This window comes from Anomaloglossus baeobatrachus, chromosome 6, assembly GCF_048569485.1.
Source record: "Anomaloglossus baeobatrachus isolate aAnoBae1 chromosome 6, aAnoBae1.hap1, whole genome shotgun sequence".
NCBI classification, from domain to species: Eukaryota; Metazoa; Chordata; class Amphibia; order Anura; family Aromobatidae; genus Anomaloglossus; species Anomaloglossus baeobatrachus.
In genome coordinates, this window is record NC_134358.1 from 66,434,037 (window position 1) to 66,460,486 (window position 26,450).

The window sequence follows — 26,450 nt, forward strand, 5'->3', positions numbered from 1 at the left end:
GCAGACAAGGACAGTTCTGATGAGAATACACCACTAAAGCACATGCATTTCAGTCAGCAACTCCTGACCCCTGTAATTAGGGTGTCATCCCTAAAGATTCAATTTAGTTTTATTATATTAAATACAAAAAAAACCAAATCACTGTTAATGAGGGGTCCTTGGTGCACCCTTGGTGTGGCCAAAGGGCATGTGCATGATTCCACCCTCTCAATTACAATCCTCTGCAGCTCCCCTTATGTGGATTGCCAGCACTCGTTTTGGAACGCTGCCCGAATTAAATCCCTAGGCCCTGCAAACACCACGTGTCAGCGCAGGCACGCTCTTATGTCATTCTTCCATCTGCTGCAGCTCACTACTGTATGTAATCCTGTGTGAAGTGAGAGGCCGCCCGGCAGACAGACGAGCAGGACGAGACGAGCGCCCGGCAGACAGGCGAGCAGGACGAGGCGAGCGCCCGGCAGACAGGCGAGCAGGACGAGGCGAGCGCCCGGCAGACAGGCGAGCAGGACAAGGCGAGCGCCCGGCAGACAGGCGAGCAGGACGAGGCGAGCGCCCGGCAGACAGGCGAGCAGGACGAGGCGAGCGCCCGGCAGACAGGCGAGCAGGACGAGGCGAGCGCCCGGCAGACAGGCGAGCAGGACGAGGCGAGCGCCCGGCAGACAGGAGAGCAGGACGAGGCGAGCGCCCGGCAGACAGGAGAGCAGGACGAGGCGAGCGCCCGGCAGACAGGAGAGCAGGACGAGGCGAGCGCCCGGCAGACAGGAGAGCAGGACGAGGCGAGCGCCCGGCAGACAGGAGAGCAGGACGAGGCGAGCGCCCGGCAGACAGGAGAGCAGGACGAGGCGAGCGCCCGGCAGACAGGAGAGCAGGACGAGGCGAGCGCCCGGCAGACAGGAGAGCAGGACGAGGCGAGCGCCCGGCAGACAGGAGAGCAGGACGAGGCGAGCGCCCGGCAGACAGGAGAGCAGGACGAGGCGAGCGCCCGGCAGACAGGAGAGCAGGACGAGGCGAGCGCCCGGCAGACAGGAGAGCAGGACGAGGCGAGCGCCCGGCAGACAGGAGAGCAGGACGAGGCGAGCGCCCGGCAGACAGGAGAGCAGGACGAGGCGAGCGCCCGGCAGACAGGAGAGCAGGACGAGGCGAGCGCCCGGCAGACAGGAGAGCAGGACGAGGCGAGCGCCCGGCAGACAGGAGAGCAGGACGAGGCGAGCGCCCGGCAGACAGGAGAGCAGGACGAGGCGAGCGCCCGGCAGACAGGAGAGCAGGACGAGGCGAGCGCCCGGCAGACAGGAGAGCAGGACGAGGCGAGCGCCCGGCAGACAGGAGAGCAGGACGAGGCGAGCGCCCGGCAGACAGGAGAGCAGGACGAGGCGAGCGCCCGGCAGACAGGAGAGCAGGACGAGGCGAGCGCCCGGCAGACAGGAGAGCAGGACGAGGCGAGCGCCCGGCAGACAGGAGAGCAGGACGAGGCGAGCGCCCGGCAGACAGGAGAGCAGGACAAGGAGAGCGCCCGGCAGACAGGAGAGCAGGACAAGAGCAGGACGAGTCTGAGGATTCAATTTAGACAGCACTCGAAACCAGTGTTATCAAATCAACAGAATGGATGCTGCACAGGTTAGTAATTGAGGAGGCAAAACGGTGCACTGAGCCTTTTGCCACACTAAGGGTGCAGCAAGGACCCTTCATTTACACGTGTAAGGGGGAGAAAAAAAAAAAAAAAAGTTTTCGTAAAGAAGGGAATTTTGTTTACTTACCGTAAATTCCTTTTCTTCTAGCTCCAATTGGGAGACCCAGACAATTGGGTGTATAGCTACTGCCTCCGGAGGCCACACAAAGCATTACACTTAAAAGTGTAAGACCCCTCCCCTTCTGCCTATACACCCCCCGTGGGATCACGGGCTCCTCAGTTTTAGTGCAAAAGCAAGAAGGAGGAAAGCCAATAACTGGTTTAAGAACAAATTCAATCCGAAGAAACATCGGAGAACCGAAACCATTCAACATGAACAACATGTGTACCCGAAAAAACAAAAATCCCTAAGAAAACAGGGCGGGTGCTGGGTCTCCCAATTGGAGCTAGAAGAAAAGGAATTTACGGTAAGTAAACAAAATTCCCTTCTTTGTCGCTCCTAATTGGGAGACCCAGACAATTGGGACGTCCAAAAGCAGTCCCTGGGTGGGTATAATAACCCTTCGTGATAGGACCGTAACAACAGCCCTTTCCTACAGGTGGGCAACTGCCGCCTGAAGGACTTCCGCCGAAGCGTAGGTATGCACCTGATAGTGTTTGGTAAAAGTGTGCAGACTCGACCAGGTAGCCGCCTGACACACCTGCTGAGCCGAAGCCTGGTGCCGTAATGCCCAGGACGCACCCACGGCTCTGGTAGAATGGGCCTTCAGCCCTGAGGGAACCGGAAGCCCAGCAGAACGGTAGGCTTCAAGAATTGGTTCCTTGATCCACCGAGCCAGGGTGGATTTGGAAGCTTGCGACCCTTTGCGCTGACCAGCGACAAGGACAAAGAGTGCATCCGAGCGGCGCAGGGGCGCCGTGCGGGAAATGTAGATTCTGAGTGCTCTCACCAGATCCAACAAATGCAAATCCTTTTCACATTGATGAACTGGATGAGGACACAAAGAAGGTAAGGAGATATCCTGATTGAGATGAAAGGGGGATACCACCTTAGGGAGAAACTCCGGAATCGGGCGCAGAACCACCTTGTCCTGGTGAATCACCAGGAAGGGAGATTTGCATGACAGCGCTGCTAGCTCGGACACTCTCCGAAGAGACGTGACCGCTACTAGAAAAGCCACTTTCTGTGAAAGACGAGAAAGGGGAACATCCCTCATAGGCTCGAAAGGCGGCTTCTGAAGAGCAATTAGAACCCTGTTCAGATCCCAGGGTTCTAACGGCCGCTTGTAAGGAGGGACGATATGACAAACCCCTTGCAGGAACGTGCGTACCTGAGGAAGTTGTGCTAGGCGCTTCTGAAAAAAATACAGATAGCGCTGAGACTTGTCCCTTGAGGGAGCTGAGCGGCAAACCTTTTTCCAAACCGGATTGCAGGAAAGAAAGAAAAATAGGCAATGCAAATGGCCAGGGAGAAACTCCCTGAGCAGAGCACCAAGATAAGAATATTTTCCACGTCCTGTGGTATATCTTGGCGGAGGTTGGTTTTCTAGCCTGTCTCATGGTGGCAATGACCTCTTGAGATAATCCTGAACACGCTAGAATCCAGGACTCAATGGCCACACAGTCAGGTTCAGGGCCGCAGAATTCTGATGGAAAAACGGCCCTTGAGACAGCAAGTCTGGTCGGTCTGGTAGTGCCCACGGTTGGCCTACCGCGAGGTGCCACAGATCCGGGTACCACGACCTCCTTGGCCAGTCTGGAGCGACGAGGATGGCGCGACGGCAGTCGGACCTGATCTTGCGCAGCACTCTGGGCAACAGTGCCAGAGGTGGGAACACATAAGGAAGCCGGAACTGCGACCAATCTTGAACTAAGGCGTCTGCCGCCAGAGCTCGGTGATCGTGAGACCGTGCCATGAAAGCCGGGACCTTGTTGTTGTGCCGAGACGCCATTAGGTCGACGTCCGGCATCCCCCAGCGGCGACAGATCTCCTGAAACACGTCCGGGTGAAGAGACCATTCCCCTGCGTCTATACCCTGGCGACTGAGGAAGTCTGCTTCCCAATTGTCCACGCCTGGGATGTGAACTGCGGATATGGTGGAAGCCGTGTCTTCCACCCACGTCAGAATCCGCCGGACTTCCTGGAAGGCTTGCCGACTGCGTGTTCCTCCTTGGTGGTTGATGTATGCCACCGCTGTGGAGTTGTCCGACTGAATTCGGATCTGCTTGCCTTCCAGCCACTGCTGGAAGGCTTGTAGGGCAAGATACACTGCCCTGATCTCCAGAACATTGATCTGAAGGGTGGACTCTTGCTGAGTCCACGTACCTTGAGCCCTGTGGTGGAGAAAGACTGCTCCCCACCCTGACAGACTCGCATCTGTCGTGACCACCGCCCAGGATGGGGGTAGGAAGGATTTCCCTTTCGACAATGAGGTGGGAAGCAGCCACCATCGAAGAGAATCCTTGGCCGCCTGAGAAAGGGAGACGTTCCTGTCGAGGGACTTCGACTTCCCGTCCCATTGGCGGAGAATGTCCCATTGTAGTGGACGCAGATGAAACTGCGCGAAAGGGACTGCCTCTATTGCTGCAACCATCTTCCCTAGGAAGTGCATGAGGCGTCTCAAGGGGTGTGACTGGCCTTGAAGGAGAGATTGCACCCCTGTCTGTAGTGAACGCTGTTTGACAAGCGGAAGCTTCACTATCGCTGAGAGAGTATGAAACTCCATGCCAAGATAAGTTAGCGACTGGGTCGGGGTTAGATTTGACTTGGAAAAGTTGATGATCCACCCGAAACTCTGGAGAGTCTCCAGCGCAACGTTCAGGCTGTGTTGGCATGCCTCCTGAGAAGGCGCCTTGACAAGCAGATCGTCTAAGTAAGGGATCACAGAGTGTCCCTGAGAGTGCAGGACTGCAACTACTGCTGCCATGACCATGGTGAAGACCCGTGGGGCTGTCGCCAGACCAAAAGGCAGGGCTACGAACTGAAGGTGTTCGTCTCCTATAACGAAGCGTAGAAAACGCTGATGCTCTAGAGCAATCGGTACGTGGAGATAAGCATCTTTGATGTCTATTGATGCTAGGAAATCTCCTTGAGACATAGCGGCGATGACGGAGCGGAGGGATTCCATCCGGAACCATCTGGTTTTCACGTGCTTGTTGAGAAGTTTTAGGTCCAGAACGGGACGGAAAGACCCGTCCTTTTTTGGTACCACAAACAAATTGGAGTAAAAACCGTGACCTTGCTCCTGAAGAGGAACAGGGATCACCACTCCTTCTGCCTTTAGAGTGCACACCGCCTGCAGAAGAGCATCGGCTCGGTCGGGAGGCGGAGACGTTCTGAAGAATCGAGTTGGAGGACGAGAACTGAACTCTATCCTGTACCCGTGGGACAGAATGTCTCTCACCCAACGGTCTTGGACCTGTGGCAGCAAATGTCGCCAAAGCGGGAGAGCCTGCCACCGACCGAGGATGCGGAGAGAGGAGGCCGAAAGTCATGAGGAAGCCGCCTTGGTAGCGGGTCTTCCGGCTGTCTTTTTTGGGCGTGACTGAGCCCGCCAAGAATCTGAGCTCCTCTGATCCTTTTGAGTCCTTTTGGACGAGGAGAATTGGGACCTGCCCGAGCCTCGAAAGGACCGAAACCCCGACTGTCCCCTCCTCTGTTGGGGTTTGTTTTGTCTGGGCTGAGGTAAGGATGAATCCTTACCCTTGGACTGTTTAATGATTTCATCCAAACGCTCACCAAACAGTCGGTCACCAGAAAATGGCAAACTGGTTAAGCACTTTTTGGAAGCAGAATCTGCTTTCCATTCCCTTAACCACAAGGCTCTGCGCAAAACCACGGAGTTGGCGGACGCCACTGCCGTACGGCTCGTAGAGTCCAGAACCGCATTAATCGCGTAAGACGCAAATGCAGACATTTGAGAGGTTAAGGATGCCACCTGCGGAACAGATGTACGTGTGACCGTGTCAATCTGTGTAAGACCAGCTGAAATAGCTTGGAGTGCCCATACGGCTGCGAATGCTGGAGCAAACGACGCGCCGATAGCTTCATAGATGGATTTCAACCAGAGCTCCATCTGTCTGTCAGTGGCATCTTTAAGCGCAGCCCCATCCTCCACTGCAACTATGGATCTAGCCGCAAGCCTGGAGATTGGGGGATCCACTTTGGGACACTGGGTCCAGCTCTTGATCACGTCAGGAGGAAAGGGATAACGTGTATCCTTAAGCCGTTTAGAGAAACGCTTATCTGGATAAGCGTGGTGTTTCTGGACTGACTCTCTAAAGTCAGAGTGGTCCAGAAAAGTACTTAATTTACGCTTGGGATACCTGAAATGGAATTTCTCCTGCTGTGAAGCTGACTCCTCCACTGGAGGAGCTGGGGGAGAAATATCCAACATTCTATTGATGGACGCGATAAGATCATTCACTATGGCGTCACCATCAGGTGTATCCAGATTGAGAGCGGTCTCAGGATCAGAATCCTGATCAGCTACCTCCGCCTCATCACACAGAGAATCCTCCTGCTGGGACCCTGACCAGTGTGATGAAGTAGAGGGCCGCTCATAGCGAGCTCGCTTAGGCTGTCTGGGACTGTCGTCCGTGTCAGAGCCGTCACCCTGGGATGCATGGGACACCCCCGGAGCCCGGAGCTGTTCCAACTGAGGGGGACCAGGGGGCAATGATTCAACAGTGCCCATGGTCTGAGTTACTGGTCTAGACTGCAAAGTTTCTAGAATTTTAGTCATAGTCACAGACAATCTATCAGCAAAAACTGCAAACTCTGTCCCCGTCACCTGGACAGTATTCACAGGTGGTTCTCTCTGGGTCACCTCCAGCAGGGGCCCCGGCCGAGCAAGTGCCACAGGGGCCGAGCACTGCACACAATGGGGGTCAGTGGAACCTGCCGGTAGAATAGCCTCACATGCGGTACAAGCAGCATAGAAAGCCTGTGCCTTGGCACCCTTGTTTTTTGCGGACGACATGCTGTTGTCTCCTCTGATCAATCTAGGAGGGTATATAGCCAAGAATCACCAGTGACCGTTTAGTGCAATGTATAGCATGCAAGCATAAAAATACAATTGTACACTTCGGCACTAGTGGGGTCAGCACCGGAGGTGCCGCTTACCGCCCGCTCAAAGCGGGTGTGTGGTCGCCAGAATCCCGTGCCTGGGTCTCCCAGAACTTGTCTCCCCTCTCCAGCTCAGACTGCACACAGGAATGGCTGCCGGCGTTCTGTGAAGAGGGGCGGACCGTGGGCGTGCCTCAGACAAAGTGCGGGAAACTGGCGTCCCACTGTGCTCAATGTGAGGGCTGGAGTATGTAAAGTAGACTCCAGCCCTCGGCGCTGACGTTCTGTACAGCGTCCCGCCCTTCCCCTGACTGGCAGGCCTGGGGGCGGGAACGAAACGAAACTAGGCCGCAAAAGCCGGGGACTCTAGTAATAAGCGCGGCCGTCAAATATGCACGGCCAGCGCGGAAGTCCCCGGCGCACCACAAGTCCCAGCCGCGCCGCAGTGTAAACTGCCAGCAGCGGCCGGCGCGGCAGTTCCCAATACAATAACTCCCTCAGCAAGCTGTGGTAGTGTGGCACAAGCGCGCAGCGCTGTTGTCCCCGGCGCACTAACACACCCAGCAATGCTGGAGTGTGCGCGCGGTCTGTACGGGGACACAGAGTACCTTGACGTAGCAGGGCCTGTCCCTGACGATACTCCGCTCCATATCCAGCAGATTCCCCGGGGGCTGTGGATGGAGCACGGTCCCATGTGCCTGGAGACCGGTAAAATCCCACTTCACCCAGAGCCCTAAGGAGGATGGGGAAGGATGCAGCATGTGGGCTCCAGCCTCCGTACCCGCAATGGGCACCTCAACCTTAACAAACACCGCCGACAAAAGTGGGGTGAGAAGGGAGCATGCTGGGGACCCTAGTATGGGTCCTCTTTTCTTCCATCCGACATAGTCAGCAGCTGCTGCTGACTAAACAGTGGAGCTATGCGTGGATGTCTGACCTCCTTCGCACAAAGCTTGAAAACTGAGGAGCCCGTGATCCCACGGGGGGTGTATAGGCAGAAGGGGAGGGGTCTTACACTTTTAAGTGTAATGCTTTGTGTGGCCTCCGGAGGCAGTAGCTATACACCCAATTGTCTGGGTCTCCCAATTAGGAGCGACAAAGAGAAGGGAATTTTGTTTACTTACCGTAAATTCCTTTTCTTCTAGCTCCAATTGGGAGACCCAGACAATTGGGTGTATAGCTATGCCTCCGGAGGCCACACAAAGTATTACACTAAAAGTGTAAAGCCCCTCCCCTTCAGCCTATACACCCCCCGTACTGCTACGGGCTCATCAGTTTTGGTGCAAAAGCCAGAAGGAGGAAAAAATTATAAACTGGTTTAAAGTAAATTCAATCCGAAGGAATATCGGAGAACTGAAACCATTTAACATGAACAACATGTGTATACAAAAACAGGGGCGGGTGCTGGGTCTCCCAATTGGAGCTAGAAGAAAAGGAATTTACGGTAAGTAAACAAAATTCCCTTCTTCTTTGTCGCTCCTAATTGGGAGACCCAGACAATTGGGACGTCCAAAAGCAGTCCCTGGGTGGGTAAATAATACCTCATAATAGAGCAGTAACGGCTCCGTCCTACAGGTGGGCAACTGCCGCCTGAAGGACTCGCCTACCTAGGCTGGCATCTGCCGAAGCATAGGTATGCACCTGATAGTGTTTCGTGAAAGTGTGCAGGCTCGACCAGGTAGCTGCCTGACACACCTGCTGAGCCGTAGCCTGGTGTCGCAAGGCCCAGGACGCTCCCACGGCCCTGGTAGAATGGGCCTTCAGTCCTGAGGGAACCGGAAGCCCCGAGGAACGGTAAGCTTCGAGAATTGGTTCCTTGATCCACCGAGCCAGGGTTGATTTGGAAGCTTGTGTCCCTTTACGCTGGCCAGCGACAAGGACAAAGAGTGCATCGGAGCGGCGCAGGGGCGCCATACGAGAAATGTAGAGTCTGAGTGCTCTCACCAGATCTAACAAGTGCAAACCCTTTTCACATTGGTGAACTGGATGAGGACAAAACGAGGGTAAGGAGATGTCCTGATTGAGATGAAAAGGGGATACCACCTTAGGGAGGAAATCTTGGCGGACGTTGGTTTCCTAGCCTGTCTCATAGTGGCAATGACCTCTTGAGATAATCCTGAAGACGCTAGGATCCAGGACTCAATGGCCACACAGTCAGGTTGAGGGCCGCAGAATTCAGATGGAAAAACGGCCCTTGAGATAGCAAGTCTGGTCGGTCTGGCAGTGCCCACGGTTGACCCACCGTGAGATGCCACAGATCCGGGTACCACGACCTCCTCGGCCAGTCTGGAGCGACGAGGATGGCGCGGCGGCAGTCGGCCCTTATCTTGCGTAACACTCTGGGCAACATCGCCAGAGGAGGAAACACATAAGGAAGCTGAAACTGCGACCAATCCTGAACTAAGGCGTCTGCCGCCAGAGCTCTGTGATCTTGAGATCGAGCCATGAATGTTGGGACCTTGTTGTTGTGCCGTGACGCCATTAGGTCGACGTCCGGCATCCCCCAGCGGCAACAGATCTCCTGAAACACGTCCGGGTGAAGGGACCATTCCCCTGCGTCCATGCCCTGGCGACTGAGAAAGTCTGCTTCCCAGTTTTCTACGCCCGGGATGTGAACTGCGGAGATGGTGGAGGCCGTGGCTTCCACCCACAGCAGAATCCTCCGGACTTCCTGGAAGGCTTGCCGACTGCGTGTCCCACCTTGGTGGTTGATGTAAGCCACCGCTGTGGAGTTGTCCGACTGAATTCGGATCTGCTTGCCTTCCAGCCACTGCTGGAACGCTTTTAGGGCAAGATACACTGCCCTGATCTCCAGAACATTGATCTGAAGTGAGGACTCTTGCTGAGTCCACGTACCCTGAGCCCTGTGGTGGAGAAAAACTGCTCCCCACCCTGACAGGCTCGCGTCCGTCGTGACCACCGCCCAGGATGGGGGTAGGAAGGATTTTCCTTTCGATAATGAGGTGGGAAGAAGCCACCACCGAAGGGAAGCTTTGGTTGCTTGAGAGAGGGAGACGTTCCTGTCTAGGGACGTCGGCCTCCTGTCCCACTTGCGTAGGATGTCCCATTGAAGAGGACGCAGGTGAAACTGCGCGAAAGGGACTGCTTCCATTGCTGCCACCATCTTCCCCAGGAAGTGCATGAGGCGCCTCAAGGGGTGTGACCGACCTTGAAGGAGAGATTGTACCCCTGTCTGTAGTGAACGCTGTTTGTCCAGCGGAAGCTTCACTATCGCTGGAAGAGTATGAAACTCCATGCCAAGATATGTCAGTGATTGGACCGGTGTCAGATTTGACTTTGGAAAATTGATGATCCACCCGAAACTCTGGAGAATCTCCAGAGTAACGTTGAGGCTGTGTTGGCATGCCTCTTGAGAGGGTGCCTTGACCAGCAGATCGTCTAAGTAAGGTAACACTGAGTGACCCTGAGAGTGGAGGACCGCAACTACTGTAGCCATGACCTTGGTGAAGACCCGTGGTGCTGTCGCCAAGCCGAAAGGCAGTGCCACGAACTGAAGGTGTTCGTCTCCTATGGCGAAGCGCAAGAAGCGCTGATGCTCTGGAGCAATTGGTACGTGGAGATAAGCATCCTTGATATCGATCGATGCTAGGAAATCTCCTTGGGACATTGAGGCGATGACGGAGCGGAGGGATTCCATCCGGAACCGCCTGGTCCTTACGTGTTTGTTGAGCAGTTTTAGGTCCAAAACAGGACGGAAGGACCCGTCCTTCTTTGGAACCACAAACAGGTTGGAGTAGAAACCGTGACCCTGTTGCTGAAGAGGAACCGGGACCACCACTCCTTCTGCCTTCAGAATGCCCACCGCCTGCAGAAGAGCCTTGGCTCGCTCGGGAGGCGGAGATGTTCTGAAGAATCGAGTCGGAGGACGAGAGCTGAACTCTATCCTGTAACCGTGAGACAAAATGTCTCTCACCCAACGGTCTTGGACCTGTGGCAGCAAATGTCGCCAAAGCGGGAGAGCCTGCCACCGACCGAGGATGCGGAGAGAGGAGGCCGTAAGTCATGAGGAAGCCGCCTTGGTAGCGGGTCTTCCGGCTGTCTTTTTTGGGCGTGACTGAGCCCGCCAAGAATCTGAGCTCCTCTGATCCTTTTGAGTCCTTTTGGACGAGGAGAATTGGGACCTGCCCGAGCCTCGAAAGGACCGAAACCCCGACTGTCCCCTCCTCTGTTGGGGTTTGTTTTGTCTGGGCTGATGTAAGGATGAATCCTTACCCTTGGACTGTTTAATGATTTCATCCAAACGCTCACCAAACAGTCGGTCACCAGAAAATGGCAAACTGGTTAAGCACTTTTTGGAAGCAGAATCTGCTTTCCATTCCCTTAACCACAAGGCTCTGCGCAAAACCACGGAGTTGGCGGACGCCACTGCCGTACGGCTCGTAGAGTCCAGAACCGCATTAATCGCGTAAGACGCAAATGCAGACATTTGAGAGGTTAAGGATGCCACCTGTGGAACAGATGTACGTGTGACCGTGTCAATCTGTGTAAGACCAGCTGAAATAGCTTGGAGTGCCCATACGGCTGCGAATGCTGGAGCAAACGACGCGCCGATAGCTTGGTAGCGGCACCTCCGGCGGTCTTTTTAGGGCGTGATTTAGACCGCCATGCGTCGGAGTTCCTCTGATCCTTCTGAGGCCTTTTGGACGAGGAGAATTGGGACCTGCCCGTACCCCGAAAGGACCGAAACCTCGACTGTCCCCTCCTCTGTTGGGGTGTTTTTGGTTTGGCCTGGGGTAAGGATGTTTCCTTTCCCTTGGATTGTTTGATGATTTCATCCAATCTCTCACCAAACAAACGGTCGCCAGAAAATGGCAATCCAGTTAAGCACTTTTTGGAAGCCGAATCTGCCTTCCATTCCCGCAGCCACAAGGCCCTGCGTATTGCCACCAAATTGACAGCTGCAACCGCCGTACGGGTCGCAGAGTCCAGGACAGCATTAATAGCGTAGGACGCAAATGCCGACGTTTGAGAGGTTATGGACGCCACCTGCGGCGCAGACGTACGTGTGAGTGCGTCAATTTGCGCCTGACCAGCTGAGATAGCTTGGAGTGCCCATACGGCTGCGAATGCTGGAGCAAAAGACGCGCCGATAGCTTCATAGATGGATTTCAACCAGAGCTCCATCTGTCTGTCAGTGGCATCCTTGAGTGAAGCTCCATCTTCCACTGCAACTATGGATCTAGCCGCCAGTCTGGAGATTGGAGGATCCACCTTGGGACACTGAGTCCAGCCCTTGACCACGTCAGGGGGAAAAGGGTAACGTGTATCCTTAAGGCGCTTGGAAAAACGCTTATCTGGATAAGCTCGGTGTTTCTGGACTGCCTCTCTGAAGTCAGAGTGGTCCAGAAACATACTCTTTGTACGCTTGGGAAACCTGAAACGGAATTTCTCCTGCTGAGAAGCTGACTCCTCCACTGGAGGAGCTGAGGGAGAAATATCCAACATTTCATTGATGGACGCAATAAGATCATTCACTATGGCGTCCCCATCAGGAGTATCAAGGTTGAGAGCGGCTTCAGGATCAGAATCCTGATCAGCTACCTCCGCTTCATCATACAGAGAGTCCTCTCGCTGAGACCCTGAACATTGTGATGATGTCGAGGGGATTTCATAGCGAGCTCGCTTAGGCGGTCTGGGGCTGCGGTCCGTGTCAGAGACCTCACCCTGGGATCTATGAGACACCCCGGGAAGACATTGCTGTTCCCACTGAGGGGGACCAGGGGGCAATGATTCCACAGTGCCCCTGGCTTGAGATGCCGGCCTGGACTGCAAGGCTTCTAATATCTTAGCCATAGTCTCAGAAAGTCTTTCAGTAAAAACTGCAAACTCCGTCCCTGTCACCTGGACAGTGTTAACAGGTGGTTCTCCCTGGGCCACCCCTAGCAGAGGCTCCGGCTGAGAAAGTGCCACAGGGGCCGAGCATTGCACACAATGAGGGTCAGTGGAACCTGCCGGCAGTATAGCCGTACATGCTGCACAGGCAGCATAGTAAGTCTGTGCCTTGGCACCCTTGCTATTTGTGGACGACATGCTGTTGTCTCCTCTGAGCAATACAGGAGGGTATATAGCCACAAATCAACAGTGCACCCTACAGTGTAAAGTATAGACTATAATCATATAAACTATAAATACACTTCTGCACTAGTGGGGCCAGCACCTCAGGTGCTGCTTACCGCCCGCGCAAAGCGTTTGTGTGGGCACCAGAATTCCTGCCTGGGTCTCTTTGAGCTTATCTCTCCTCTCCAGCGTTAGCAGAGCTGAGAGGAATGGCTGCCAGCGTCCTGGGGAGAGGAGGGAGCCGTGGGCGTGACCCAGAAAAGTGCGGGAACTGGTGCCCCACTGTGCAGAGTGAGGGGGGTGGAGTATGCAAAGCATGCTGCAGCCCTCAGTGCTGCCGTCCTGTACAGCGTCCCGCCCTTCCCCTGACTGGCAGGGCTGGGGGCGGGAAGAAAGACACAAACACACTCAGCGACGCTGAAGTGTATAGTGGCACAAATGCAGCCAGCGCTGCTGTCCCCGGTGCACTAGCACACCCAGCAATGCTGTAGTGTTGCTGTGCGCGGTCCCCACGGGGACACAGAGTACCTCCAAGTAGCAGGGCCATGTCCCTGAACGATACTCGGCTCCTATCCAGCAGGGTCCTCAGGAGCTGTGGATGGAGCACGGTCTCCTGTGCCTGGAGACCGATGGGATCCCACTTCACCCAGAGCCCTAATTGAGGGATGGGGAAGGAAAGCAGCATGTGGGCTCCAGCCTCCGTACCCGCAATGGATACCTCAACCTTAACAACACCGCCGACAAGAGTGGGGTGAGAAGGGAGCATGCTGGGGGCCCTGTCATGGGCCCTCTTTTCTTCCATCCGACATAGTCAGCAGCTGCTGCTGACTAAGCTGTGGAGCTATGCGTGGATGTCTGACCTCCTTCGCACAAAGCATAAAAACTGATGAGCCCGTAGCAGTACGGGGGGTGTATAGGCTGAAGGGGAGGGGCTTTACACTTTTAGTGTAATACTTTGTGTGGCCTCCGGAGGCATAGCTATACACCCAATTGTCTGGGTCTCCCAATTAGGAGCGACAAAGAAAACTAAAATTAGTGAAATCTATACTACAGGTATGATTTTTACAGCAGCTAACTGCTCTAATGAATGTTTACGTCATTTAGGCCCGTTTCACACATCAGGCATTTCGCCGGATCCGGCGCACTCCAGTACAGTGTAATACAGTACAACTGCATCGCGTCAAGCTCCGGTCACATGCTCCGGTCACATGACAGCATGTGACCGGAGTTGCTGCGATGCCATTGTACTGTATTACACTGTACCGGAGCGTGGTGAATCCGGTGAAATGCCTAATGTGTGAAACGGGCCTTAATCTTTGTTTGGGTGAAACCAACTCTAAAGATTTCAGCTTGGAGATAACGGTGAATCCATCTATTAAATACACACATTTGTGTTTTTCTTACAAAAAAGAGATTTTAATCTTGAACCATAAGGTTGATACCCATGGCAAGGGGACCTCTGGGCTTACAGAACATGAAGCCATTGCATATGTGTGTGTAAGCCTGTATATAGGTAATACAGGGTAGACATGTAACATGCAGATATTCACTGGAGGGAACCGGAATCAAAAGACATGCAAAACCCCAGTGATTCACAGTCTGCATTTTGCATCCCTTTTGAAAATGAAGCCTAGTAGTGGCACATGTCCCTTTCGGAGATTGTGGTGTGAGCGCCTGTATCTTTTATAACATTGTTAAATCGTCTTCGTGTAAATGCAGCTTTATTCTGCCGAGCCCGGCTCTGCTACGTCTAGAACCAGTTTACTTGCCAGGACACGCAGTACCTAGAGTAACCCTGCAATTATCTGAGTCACTATGATTGCGGTGTCAGAAATTACATAGGGAAGTTTATTTATTTTCTTTAAATTTCTGCTCAAGGTGAAAGTTTATATAGACAAGTTGTATGAATGGGAGAGGAAAAAAAAAAAGTGTTAAAACAGTCAAATTAATGTTAAGGATATATATATATATATTACGTAGGTGTAAGACGATCAGTTGGCCGGCTGCCATCTCCACCGGACACAGGGTGTCCCTTATTTGAAACACTGCTGACCTCGCTCGCAAAGTCTCTTCACATCCAACCCCTTTGATCCGGATGTAGAAAAAGCAACAAGTGACCTCACCACAGCGGAGGACAGGGGCGGATGCTCAACCCATGTATGGGGCATAAAGGCAGTCTCCGCTCCATTATGAAGGGAGGGAACCATAAAGACCCGCACGTGGCGATGCAAGCACTTACCCTGCTCGGAGCTTGTGTGTCCAACCGCGGGAAATGATTTCTCTTAGAAGTTTGGTCAAGAGACTGTGAGCGAGGTCAGCGGTGTATTAAAGAAGGGACACCCAAAAGTTGGTGAAAAGTTGAAAGTATTGATGTTGGAATGGGTCCACCATACACAATACTCAGCCGAGTGCTCAAGTGTTCTGTACGAGAGCCGCCGGCAGACACCCCCCCCGTACGAGAGCCGCCGGCAGAATACCCCCCCTCCCCCCTGGTACGAGAGCCGCCAGCATACCCACCCCCCCCCCCCCCCCCCAAGTGAGCCGCCGGATCCCCACCTGTACGAGAGCCGCTGGCAGACCCCACCCCCCCTGTACGAGAGCCGCCGGCAGACCACTCCCCCCCTCAGGAGAGCCGCCGTATCCCCCCCCACCTGTACGAGAGCCGCTGGCAGACCCCCCCCCCCCTCCCACCCGTACGAGAGCCGCCGGCAGACACCCCCCCCACATACACATTAGGTTGTAGATATCAGCGGGTTCGGCACACTTTATAGTTTAATGCATATGTAGGGATTTAACACTAAAAAAGTGACAATTCATCGCTTCATGCATTGAAAAGTCAAAAATTTGCAAACAACTTTTGTGACTTCTTGTGCAGACTTTGTTTGAAAGGAGCCAAGCAGAAAAGGAACCGAGGAGCGTCAGCCCAACTAATTCTTACATTTAGCAAGCTCTTCATCAAAATTGTGAGAATCACCAATACTAATGAATAAGTCGGATAAACTAAAGAGGTGACAAATCATAATGAATGCGTTCTGTGTACTTTAATGATCGTTAGGATTATTTCCACATTGGTTGGATCATGGCAGCAGTAAAGAGGTTGGCCGCTAGTTTTCCATTGATGGCCTATCCATAGGAAGAGTCAACAATGTCTGATCGGCCGAGGTCCAACACCCTGCCAATGAGCTCTCGGTCCGAACAGCAGGCAGCCCAAAATAATCAGTTCTGGAGATGCCGAAAAAGCTCAGGTCCGGAGCTGCCATGTCAACTGATAGCGGCCACAGCCAGGTACTGCGTATCCGCCTCCTAATCAAATCAATAGAATGCGGATGTACAGTACCGGGCTGCGGGCACTATTAGAAGATGGAGCAGCTCCGGAACTGAGCATTTCCATCCAACTGCACTGAAAACGGCTGATCTGCAAGGGTGAGTGGTGTCGGACCCCGGACGATCCGACATTGATGACCCATCCTAAGGATAGACAATCAACGTAAAAATAGTTGCGAACCTCTTTAAAAAGCGCACCAAAAGAAGTTGTTTTTTTTTGTAAATAGCTACATCTCCACCAAAGCAAATTATTTTGGGCTGTGTTTTGTTACTGTGAATTGAGGGGTGTATTTTTGTTTTTTCCCACCAATCATTACCTTCTACAGCGGTTTCTGTGCTGGCCGCCTTGGGCTGGGCCTCTTTGTGCGTTGCGTGCTGTAGGTCTTCCCTTTGTTGCTTGGCCTGTTGCATAGTCAGATTCTTCCACAGTTTCCGGAGTTCCTCCACTTCCGTTTCGGACTCTCCAGACGCCTGCTGCACAGTCACGGCTGGGCTTGTGTCATTTGTCTCATTCTCGGCCACATCTTCATGGCTCTCAAAACTTTGGTCCTTTGTTTCACTGTCGCCATTTTTGCACCGAACGTGGGGGCTTTCCTCATCACCCGGCCCGGGGCTGCTTTGTGCTGCAGAAGATTGTGCGTTGCTTTGCTCCAGGTCGTCTCCAAGCTTTAGAGAAGACTCACTTTTTTCTAAATCGTTGGCATTGCTAACAAATCCACTGTCGTTGGCAGAAGGGTCGGCGCTTTGCTTTGAATCGGGGGCCTCGTCTTTGGAGTCTGAGATATTCATGGAGCCACTTTCTAGTGTGTGGTTTATTGTCTTTACGGATTCGGAGGAGGCTCCTGAAGATTTGTCTTGCCGCAGTTCGTCGGAGGAGTTTAGCTCCTCGCGTATCGGAGAAAGCTCGGATTCTGTGAACACATCCTCGGAGAGCGACTCCTCCGTGCTGCGGGGCGCCGTGCTGGCACTGTCATTCCCGGTGTCCCACATTTTATCTAGTTCATGGGTATTACATTGTGAAGACTTCTTAAACTGGCAGAAATCTCGCATATAGGACAGCTGCTCTATGTCTCTGAAAAGGAAAAAAATGGCATTTTATCAGAGATGTAATATTTATGAATAAGACAAAACATGGGAAAAAAAAAAAATAAATAAATATTAAAACAACCCTCCAGAATGGAGCGCTAATGTTATCAATGGCCAAGAGGGAGAAAGCTGCGTCACCGCTGCGGTTTGTCTCCCTCAAAACAGAACGATCGGGAGATTGAACTTTATGATCTTTTTCTCTCCCTACATCATCTGTCATCAGAGCGTCGGAAGACCCATGTACAATGGATTGTTACCAGTCCTGTCACCCTTTAACTAGTAGGTGGGTCTTAAGGCTAGGTAGGAAAACACCCGACGGAAAAGAAAAAACGTAACGCATTGGAACCAGTTCATACGTCACCAAGGAGGAAGAACAGCGGAATAGCACAAAGAGTTTTAAGAAAAGAAGATTCAGATTTGACAAGTCCTCTCGAAATATGTCTATGTAGAGATTTCAAATGGATCTGCAGCGCACAAAGCTCCAGCCAGAGACCCGGTGGCGCAGCGCACAAAGCTCCGGCCTGAGACCCGGCGGCGAAGCGCACAAAGCTCCGGCCAGAGACCCAGCGGCACAGCATACAAAGCTCCGGCCAGAGACCCGGCGGCGCAGCGCACAAAGCTCCAGCCAGGGACCCGGCGGCACAGCGCACAAAGCTCCAGCCCGAGACCCGGCGGCGCAGTGCACAAAGCTCCGGCCTGAGACCCGGCGGCGCAGCGCACAAATCTACGGCCAGAGACCCGGTGGCGCAGCGCACAAATCTCCGGCCCGAGACCCGGCGGCGAAGCGCACAAATCTCCGGCCCGAGACCCGGCGGCGAAGCGCACAAAGCTCCGGCCCGATACCCGGCGGCGAAGCGCACAAAGCTCCGGCCAGAGACCCGGCGGCGCAGCATACAAAGCTCCAGCCAGAGACCCGGCGGTGCAGCGCACAAAGCTCAGGTCCCCATGACTATAAGCTGTGCTACAGCAGCTGGCAGTGACTCGGCACCTTTGTTCAAGTGTTTACAGCCGGTCGCCACAAAACAGCTCATCAGTGGGAGCTTTGGGTGTCAGACCCCTACAAATTTGTAATGGACAGGTCATCAATATCGTGTGCCCAGACAACATACTTGAAGACATCATGGAGATTTCCAACTACCAAAAGAAACCCTGGCTATGGGCAGGATAAGAGAGAGACTGTCATAGGTGGACAATATTTTGGGTGGGGGTTTAGCATTGGTAATTCGGAGTGTGCGCTACAGATGTCTGACGAGGCTCCCGGTATTCTGGTGTCACGTCAATTGATTATTCCTTCCTCCAAATACAGTGCAATGATCCATTTACAACACAGCTCATGCGTCTCTCTAAAAAGATCGCCTGTCTGTAAAGATGTAGCAGAGCTGAATTGATTATCTAGTTAATGATTGGTGACCAGTGACACCTGACTATGGCTTTCCAATTAATAAGACTATGAAAAGTATTTAGGCCGAAGACCAATTAAGATCTGCTATATTGTTAAAGTCATCTGTGACATTGACTTTACAAGCTTTTATAGTGGGAAATGCTAGAGGTAACACTTATGTACTTCGCTCTGAACTATAGCGGAGACCAGAGCGCTCCTTTCTGTAGCAGGGTGTATATAATTAGAGGATATTGCTGCTTAATCAAACCTTTGTTCAGCCCACACACATTATAGAATCAGAAAAACAAAGCCATTTCCGAATATATAATTATGGTAAAAGTTACGGGAAACACCGATCAGCTCACACGGCCGCAGGGAGATTCCCCTCCATGTGTGAGCCATAATAGCGGTAGGATACTGTGCACATTAAGCATCCAAATCTGACAATTTCGATGGGACCGGATGACCATCTGACATGTACAGAGCCCTCTGACACTCTTACCGGATGTCAGGGGAGAGGAGAATCGAGCAGTGAGAGTTTCAGCCCCCAAATCACTTAGTTTTCGGGGGAGAAGCTGCCACCCGGTGTCCGACAGCAGCTTTCTCCGCACAACATTGAAGATTAATGAGTCGAACACTTCTGTAAATAGAAGAGTCAGAAGAGACATCTTGTGTGTATTGCCATGTGTAGGATATTTTACCACTTGCTGATAGCCGGGATCTCAGAACTTGCAGACTGCTGGACATGACACTGCTGATGCCCTAAAGCTCACCGCCATCTCCCCCAACTCCATGAATGTGCAGACCACTAGGTCACTGGATTATCCCATTTTAAAACAAAAAGGATCAAGTTTTCTAAGGCTAGTTTCACACTTGCGTTGAACGGCATCTGTTGCATTGCGTTGTGTGACGGATGCAACGGATGGGTTGCATATAATGGCACAACGGATGCAACGGATCGTACAAAACAACGGAAAGATTTTTTTTTTTATATTTTTTTTCTTCTTTACAGTTTTACCGGCAGCAGACTATTGTGAACGATCAGCTGATCACCCGGCGGCCGGATGCTCAGCTGATCGCTCTCAAAAGCCGGCTGCTCAGCTGAGCACTCTCACATGCCGGCGGCCGGGCGCTCAGCTGAGCGCTCGGCCACCGAAAGACAAAATAAACTTTATTAAAAAAAAGAGGAAGAGGAAGAGGAAGAAGAAGAGGGAGCATGCGCAGTGAGATCCTACGGATTGCGCTGCTCAAAAAACGTTACATGCTGCGTTCCTTCCGCCAGACGCAGCGTCAAAATAACGACGGTGCGTCGTCCAGCGGATGCAACGCTGACACTTGCGTTACAGTGCGTCGTCCATACAAGTCTATGGAGACTAGCGCAGTGCGTCAACAGACTGCGCTATTCTCCATAGTGACGGACTGCGCTGAACGCAAATGTGAAAGTACCCTAAATTGAAACCCGGATTTTTATTTCCCTTGGCCCGATACACATCAAATGGACAAAGAAGGGAATTTTGTTTACTTACCGTAAATTCCTTTTCTTCTAGCTCCAATTGGGAGACCCAGACAATTGGGTGTATAGCTATGCCTCCGGAGGCCACACAAAGTATTACACTAAAAGTGTAAAGCCCCTCCCCTTCAGCCTATACACCCCCCGTACTGCTACGGGCTCATCAGTTTTGGTGCAAAAGCCAGAAGGAGGAAAAAATTATAAACTGGTTTAAAGTAAATTCAATCCGAAGGAATATCGGAGAACTGAAACCATTTAACATGAACAACATGTGTATACAAAAACAGGGGCGGGTGCTGGGTCTCCCAATTGGAGCTAGAAGAAAAGGAATTTACGGTAAGTAAACAAAATTCCCTTCTTCTTTGTCGCTCCTAATTGGGAGACCCAGACAATGGGGACGTCCAAAAGCAGTCCCTGGGTGGGTAAATAATACCTCATAATAGAGCCGTAACGGCTCCGTCCTACAGGTGGGCAACCGCCGCCTGAAGGACTCGCCTACCTAGGCTGGCATCTGCCGAAGCATATGTATGCACCTGATAGTGTTTCGTGAAAGTGTGCAGGCTCGACCAGGTAGCTGCCTGACACACCTGCTGAGCCGTAGCCTGGTGTCGCAAGGCCCAGGACGCTCCCACGGCCCTGGTAGAATGGGCCTTCAGTCCTGAGGGAACCGGAAGCCCCGAGGAACGGTAAGCTTCGAGAATTGGTTCCTTGATCCACCGAGCCAGGGTTGATTTGGAAGCTTGTGTCCCTTTACGCTGGCCAGCGACAAGGACAAAGAGTGCATCGGAGCGGCGCAGGGGCGCCGTACGAGAAATGTAGAGTCTGAGTGCTCTCACCAGATCTAACAAGTGCAAATCCTTTTCACATTGGTGAACTGGATGAGGACAAAACGAGGGTAAGGAGATGTCCTGATTGAGATGAAAAGGGGATACCACCTTAGGGAGGAAATCTTGGCGGACGTTGGTTTCCTAGCCTGTCTCATAGTGGCAATGACCTCTTGAGATAATCCTGAAGACGCTAGGATCCAGGACTCAATGGCCACACAGTCAGGTTGAGGGCCGCAGAATTCAGATGGAAAAACGGCCCTTGAGATAGCAAATCTGGTCGGTCTGGCAGTGCCCACGGTTGGCCGACCGTGAGATGCCACAGATCCGGGTACCACGACCTCCTCGGCCAGTCTGGAGCGACGAGGATGGCGCGGCGGCAGTCGGCCCTTATCTTGCGTAACACTCTGGGCAACAGAGCCAGAGGAGGAAACACATAAGGAAGCTGAAACTGCGACCAATCCTGAACTAAGGCGTCTGCCGCCAGAGCTCTGTGATCTTGAGATCGAGCCATGAATGTTGGGACCTTGTTGTTGTGCCGTGACGCCATTAGGTCGACGTCCGGCATCCCCCAGCGGCAACAGATCTCCTGAAACACGTCCGGGTGAAGGGACCATTCCCCTGCGTCCATGCCCTGGCGACTGAGAAAGTCTGCTTCCCAGTTTTCTATGCCCGGGATGTGAACTGCGGATATGGTGGATGCTGTGGCTTCCACCCACAGCAGAATCCTCCGGACTTCCTGGAAGGCTTGCCGACTGCGTGTCCCACCTTGGTGGTTGATGTAAGCCACCGCTGTGGAGTTGTCCGACTAAATTCGGATCGGCTTGCCTTCCAGCCACTGCTGGAACGCTTTTAGGGCAAGATACACTGCCCTGATCTCCAGAACATTGATCTGAAGTGAGGACTCTTGCTGAGTCCACGTACCCTGAGCCCTGTGGTGGAGAAAAACTGCTCCCCACCCTGACAGGCTCGCGTCCGTCGTGACCACCGCCCAGGATGGGGGTAGGAAGGATTTTCCTTTCGATAATGAGGTGGGAAGAAGCCACCACCGAAGGGAAGCTTTGGTTGCCTGAGAGAGGGAGACGTTCCTGTCTAGGGACGTCGGCCTCCTGTCCCACTTGCGTAGGATGTCCCATTGAAGAGGACGCAGGTGAAACTGCGCGAAAGGGACTGCTTCCATTGCTGCCACCATCTTCCCCAGGAAGTGCATGAGGCGCCTCAAGGGGTGTGACCGACCTTGAAGGAGAGATTGTACCCCTGTCTGTAGTGAACGCTGTTTGTCCAGCGGAAGCTTCACTATCGCTGGAAGAGTATGAAACTCCATGCCAAGATATGTCAGTGATTGGACCGGTGTCAGATTTGACTTTGGAAAATTGATGATCCACCCGAAACTCTGGAGAATCTCCAGAGTAACGTTGAGGCTGTGTTGGCATGCCTCTTGAGAGGGTGCCTTGACCAGCAGATCGTCTAAGTAAGGTAACACTGAGTGACCCTGAGAGTGGAGGACCGCAACTACTGTAGCCATGACCTTGGTGAAAACCCTTGGGGCTGTCGCCAGGCCGAACGGCAGTGCCGCGAACTGAAGGTGTTCGTCTCCTATGGCGAAGCGCAAGAAGCGCTGATGCTCTGGAGCAATTGGTACGTGGAGATAAGCATCCTTGATATCGATCGATGCTAGGAAATCTCCTTGGGACATTGAGGCGATGACGGAGCGGAGGGATTCCATCCGGAACCGCCTGGTCCTTACGTGTTTGTTGAGCAGTTTTAGGTCCAAAACAGGACGGAAGGACCCGTCCTTCTTTGGAACCACAAACAGGTTGGAGTAGAAACCGTGACCCTGTTGCTGAAGAGGAACCGGGACCACCACTCCTTCTGCCTTCAGAATGCCCACCGCCTGCAGAAGAGCCTCGGCTCGCTCGGGAGGCGGAGATGTTCTGAAGAATCGAGTCGGAGGACGAGAGCTGAACTCTATCCTGTAACCGTGAGACAAAATGTCTCTCACCCAACGGTCTTTTACTTGTGGCAGCCAGGTGTCGCAAAAGCGGGAGAGCCTGCCACCGACCGAGGATGCGGTGTGAGGAGGCCGTAAGTCATGAGGAAGCCGCCTTGGTAGCGGCACCTCCGGCGGTCTTTTTAGGGCGTGATTTAGACCGCCATGCGTCGGAGTTCCTCTGATCCTTCTGAGGCCTTTTGGACGAGGAGAATTGGGACCTGCCCGTACCCCGAAAGGACCGAAACCTCGACTGTCCCCTCCTCTGTTGGGGTGTTTTTGGTTTGGCCTGGGGTAAGGATGTTTCCTTTCCCTTGGATTGTTTGATGATTTCATCCAATCTCTCACCAAACAAACGGTCGCCAGAAAATGGCAATCCAGTTAAGCACTTTTTGGAAGCCGAATCTGCCTTCCATTCCCGCAGCCACAAGGCCCTGCGTATTGCCACCGAATTGACGGCTGCAACCGCCGTACGGGTCGCAGAGTCCAGGACAGCATTAATAGCGTAGGACGCAAATGCCGACGTTTGAGAGGTTATGGACGCCACCTGCGGCGCAGACATACGTGTGAGTGCGTCAATTTGCGCCTGACCAGCTGAGATAGCTTGGAGTGCCCATACGGCTGCGAATGCTGGAGCAAAAGACGCGCCGATAGCTTCATAGATGGATTTCAACCAGAGCTCCATCTGTCTGTCAGTGGCATCCTTGAGTGAAGCTCCATCTTCCACTGCAACTATGGATCTAGCCGCCAGTCTGGAGATTGGAGGATCCACCTTGGGACACTGAGTCCAGCCCTTGACCACGTCAGGGGGAAAAGGGTAACGTGTATCCTTAAGGCGCTTGGAAAAACGCTTATCTGGATAAGCTCGGTGTTTCTGGACTGCCTCTCTGAAGTCAGAGTGGTCCAGAAACATACTCTTTGTACGCTTGGGAAACCTGAAACGGAATTTCTCCTGCTGAGAAGCTGACTCCTCCACAGGAGGAGCTGAGGGAGAAATATTCAACATTTCATTGATGGACGCAATAAGATCATTCACTATGGCGTCCCCATCAGGAGTATCAAGGTTGAGAGCGGCTTCAGGATCAGAATCCTGATCAGCTACCTCCGCTTCATCATACAGAGAGTCCTCTCGCTGAGACCCTGAACATTGTGATGATGTCGAGGGAATTTCATAGCGAGCTCGCTTAGTCGGTCTGGGGCTGCGGTCCGTGTCAGAGACCTCACCCTGGGATCCATGAGACACCCCGGGAAGACATTGCTGTTCCCACTGAGGGGAACCAGGGGACAATGATTCCACAGTGCCCCTGGCTTGAGATGCCGGCCTGGACTGCAAGGCTTCTAATATCTTAGCCATAGTCTCAGAAAGTCTTTCAGTAAAAACTGCAAACTCCGTCCCTGTCACCTGGACAGTGTCAACAGGTGGTTCTCCCTGGGCCACCCCTAGCAGAGGCTCCGGCTGAGAAAGTGCCACAGGGGCCGAGCATTGCACACAATGAGGGTCAGTGGAACTTGCCGGCAGTATAGCCGTACATGCTGCACAGGCAGCATAGTAAGTCTGTGCCTTGGCACCCTTGCTATTTGTGGACGACATGCTGTTGTCTCCTCTGAGCAATACAGGAGGGTATATAGCCACAAATCAACAGTGCACCCTACAGTGTAAAGTATAGACTATAATCATATAAACTATAAATACACTTCTGCACTAGTGGGGCCAGCACCTCAGGTGCTGCTTACCGCCCGCGCAAAGCGTTTGTGTGGGCACTAGAATTCCTGCCTGGGTCTCTTTGAGCTTGTCTCTCCTCTCCAGCGTTAGCAGAGCTGAGAGGAATGGCTGCCAGCATCCTGGGGAGAGGAGGGAGCCGTGGGCGTGACCCAGAAAAGTGCGGGAACTGGTGCCCCACTGTGCAGAGTGAGGGGGGTGGAGTATGCAAAGCATGCTCCAGCCCTCAGTGCTGCCGACCTGTACAGCGTCCCGCCCTTCCCCTGACTGGCAGGGCTGGGGGCGGGAAGAAAGACACAAACACACTCAGCGACGCTGAAGTGTATAGTGGCACAAATGCAGCCAGCGCTGCTGTCCCCGGTGCACTAGCACACCCAGCAATGCTGGAGTGTTGCTGTGCGCAGTCCCCACGGGGACACAGAGTACCTCCAAGTAGCAGGGCCATGTCCCTGAACGATACTCGGCTCCTATCCAGCAGGGTCCTCAGGAGCTGTGGATGGAGCACGGTCTCCTGTGCCTGGAGACCGATGGGATCCCACTTCACCCAGAGCCCTAATTGAGGGATGGGGAAGGAAAGCAGCATGTGGGCTCCAGCCTCCGTACCCGCAATGGATACCTCAACCTTAACAACACCGCCGACAAGAGTGGGGTGAGAAGGGAGCATGCTGGGGGCCCTGTCATGGGCCCTCTTTTCTTCCATCCGACATAGTCAGCAGCTGCTGCTGACTAAGCTGTGGAGCTATGCGTGGATGTCTGACCTCCTTCGCACAAAGCATAAAAACTGATGAGCCCGTAGCAGTACGGGGGGTGTATAGGCTGAAGGGGAGGGGCTTTACACTTTTAGTGTAATACTTTGTGTGGCCTCCGGAGGCATAGCTATACACCCAATTGTCTGGGTCTCCCAATTAGTAGCGACAAAGAAATCTAATGTGTACACAGGGCTTAAGATAAGAAGAATGGCGCACTTGCCCATCCATTTGATCAATATCTAGAAGTTAAAGAGATTTTCACTTTTAGAAAATCCGTCCTGCAGCTGCTGTGGCACGAGATGACCCCTCCGACTTGAATAGAGCTATTCTGCAGACACCGAGGGGCTTGAGCCCTTGTGGTGCTTGTAAAAATGGTCAGGGGGCTATATTTCTCAAACAGATCTGCACCCGGTTAATTCAGCCTCAGAGCTTGGACCCCCCCTAGCGATTATAGGTGCTAGTATAACGCCATCGTATTATCAATTGTCCAATTACCATTTTTTTCGGATTATAAAAAAATTTGGAAAAAAAAATAAGGGGTGTGTCTTATAAGCCGAATGTAGCTTACCGGGGGCTGCTGAGAAGGGAGTAACAGGAGAAGGGGCAGTGCTACGGGCTGGGAGGCAGGGGCATTCCTGAATTGTTGGCGGTGCAGGCTTCAAATAATGGCAAACTGAGTCAGCGCGTGCGGAGATTGAGCTCTCGGCTCAAGATCTCATCTGCGCACACGCCGCCTCCGGCCCATTGATCTCCCAGTAGTGAACTTAAGGAAAATGGTGCCTGTAGTCGGTACGTGTGCAGATGTGACTCCGGCTTATCATTGAGCGGATAGCTCAGTCTGCAAACGCACCAACTCCAGCCGCCATTTATTTGAATCCCGCACCGCCGTCAGTTTCTGGAAGTTCCTTGTGCCTCAGAGCCCGCAGCGACATGTGGGACACCCGCAGCATCGCCCTACTCCAGCGCCACCCCTGCCTCCTGTGATCCCGCTACACCACCGCTACTGCTCCCAGTCTGGTAAGACACCAACAGATAAGATAGAACCCTTTTTTTTCTCCTCTAAATTTGGGGTGCATCTTCTAATCTAGTGCGT

General features: G+C 53.1%; 1 protein-coding gene across 2 annotated transcripts in view; it reads right to left on the minus strand.

Annotated features, from left to right (window-relative positions):
• OXR1 (oxidation resistance 1) overlaps positions 1–26,450 on the minus strand; it is a 660,539-nt gene that overhangs the window by 82,011 nt on the left and 552,078 nt on the right. For both annotated transcript variants that reach the window (XM_075352960.1, XM_075352958.1), the window contains exon 9: positions 16,415–17,169. In XM_075352960.1, coding sequence (XP_075209075.1) covers positions 16,415–17,169 — 755 coding nt within the window. The remainder of the gene's footprint in view (positions 1–16,414; positions 17,170–26,450) is intronic.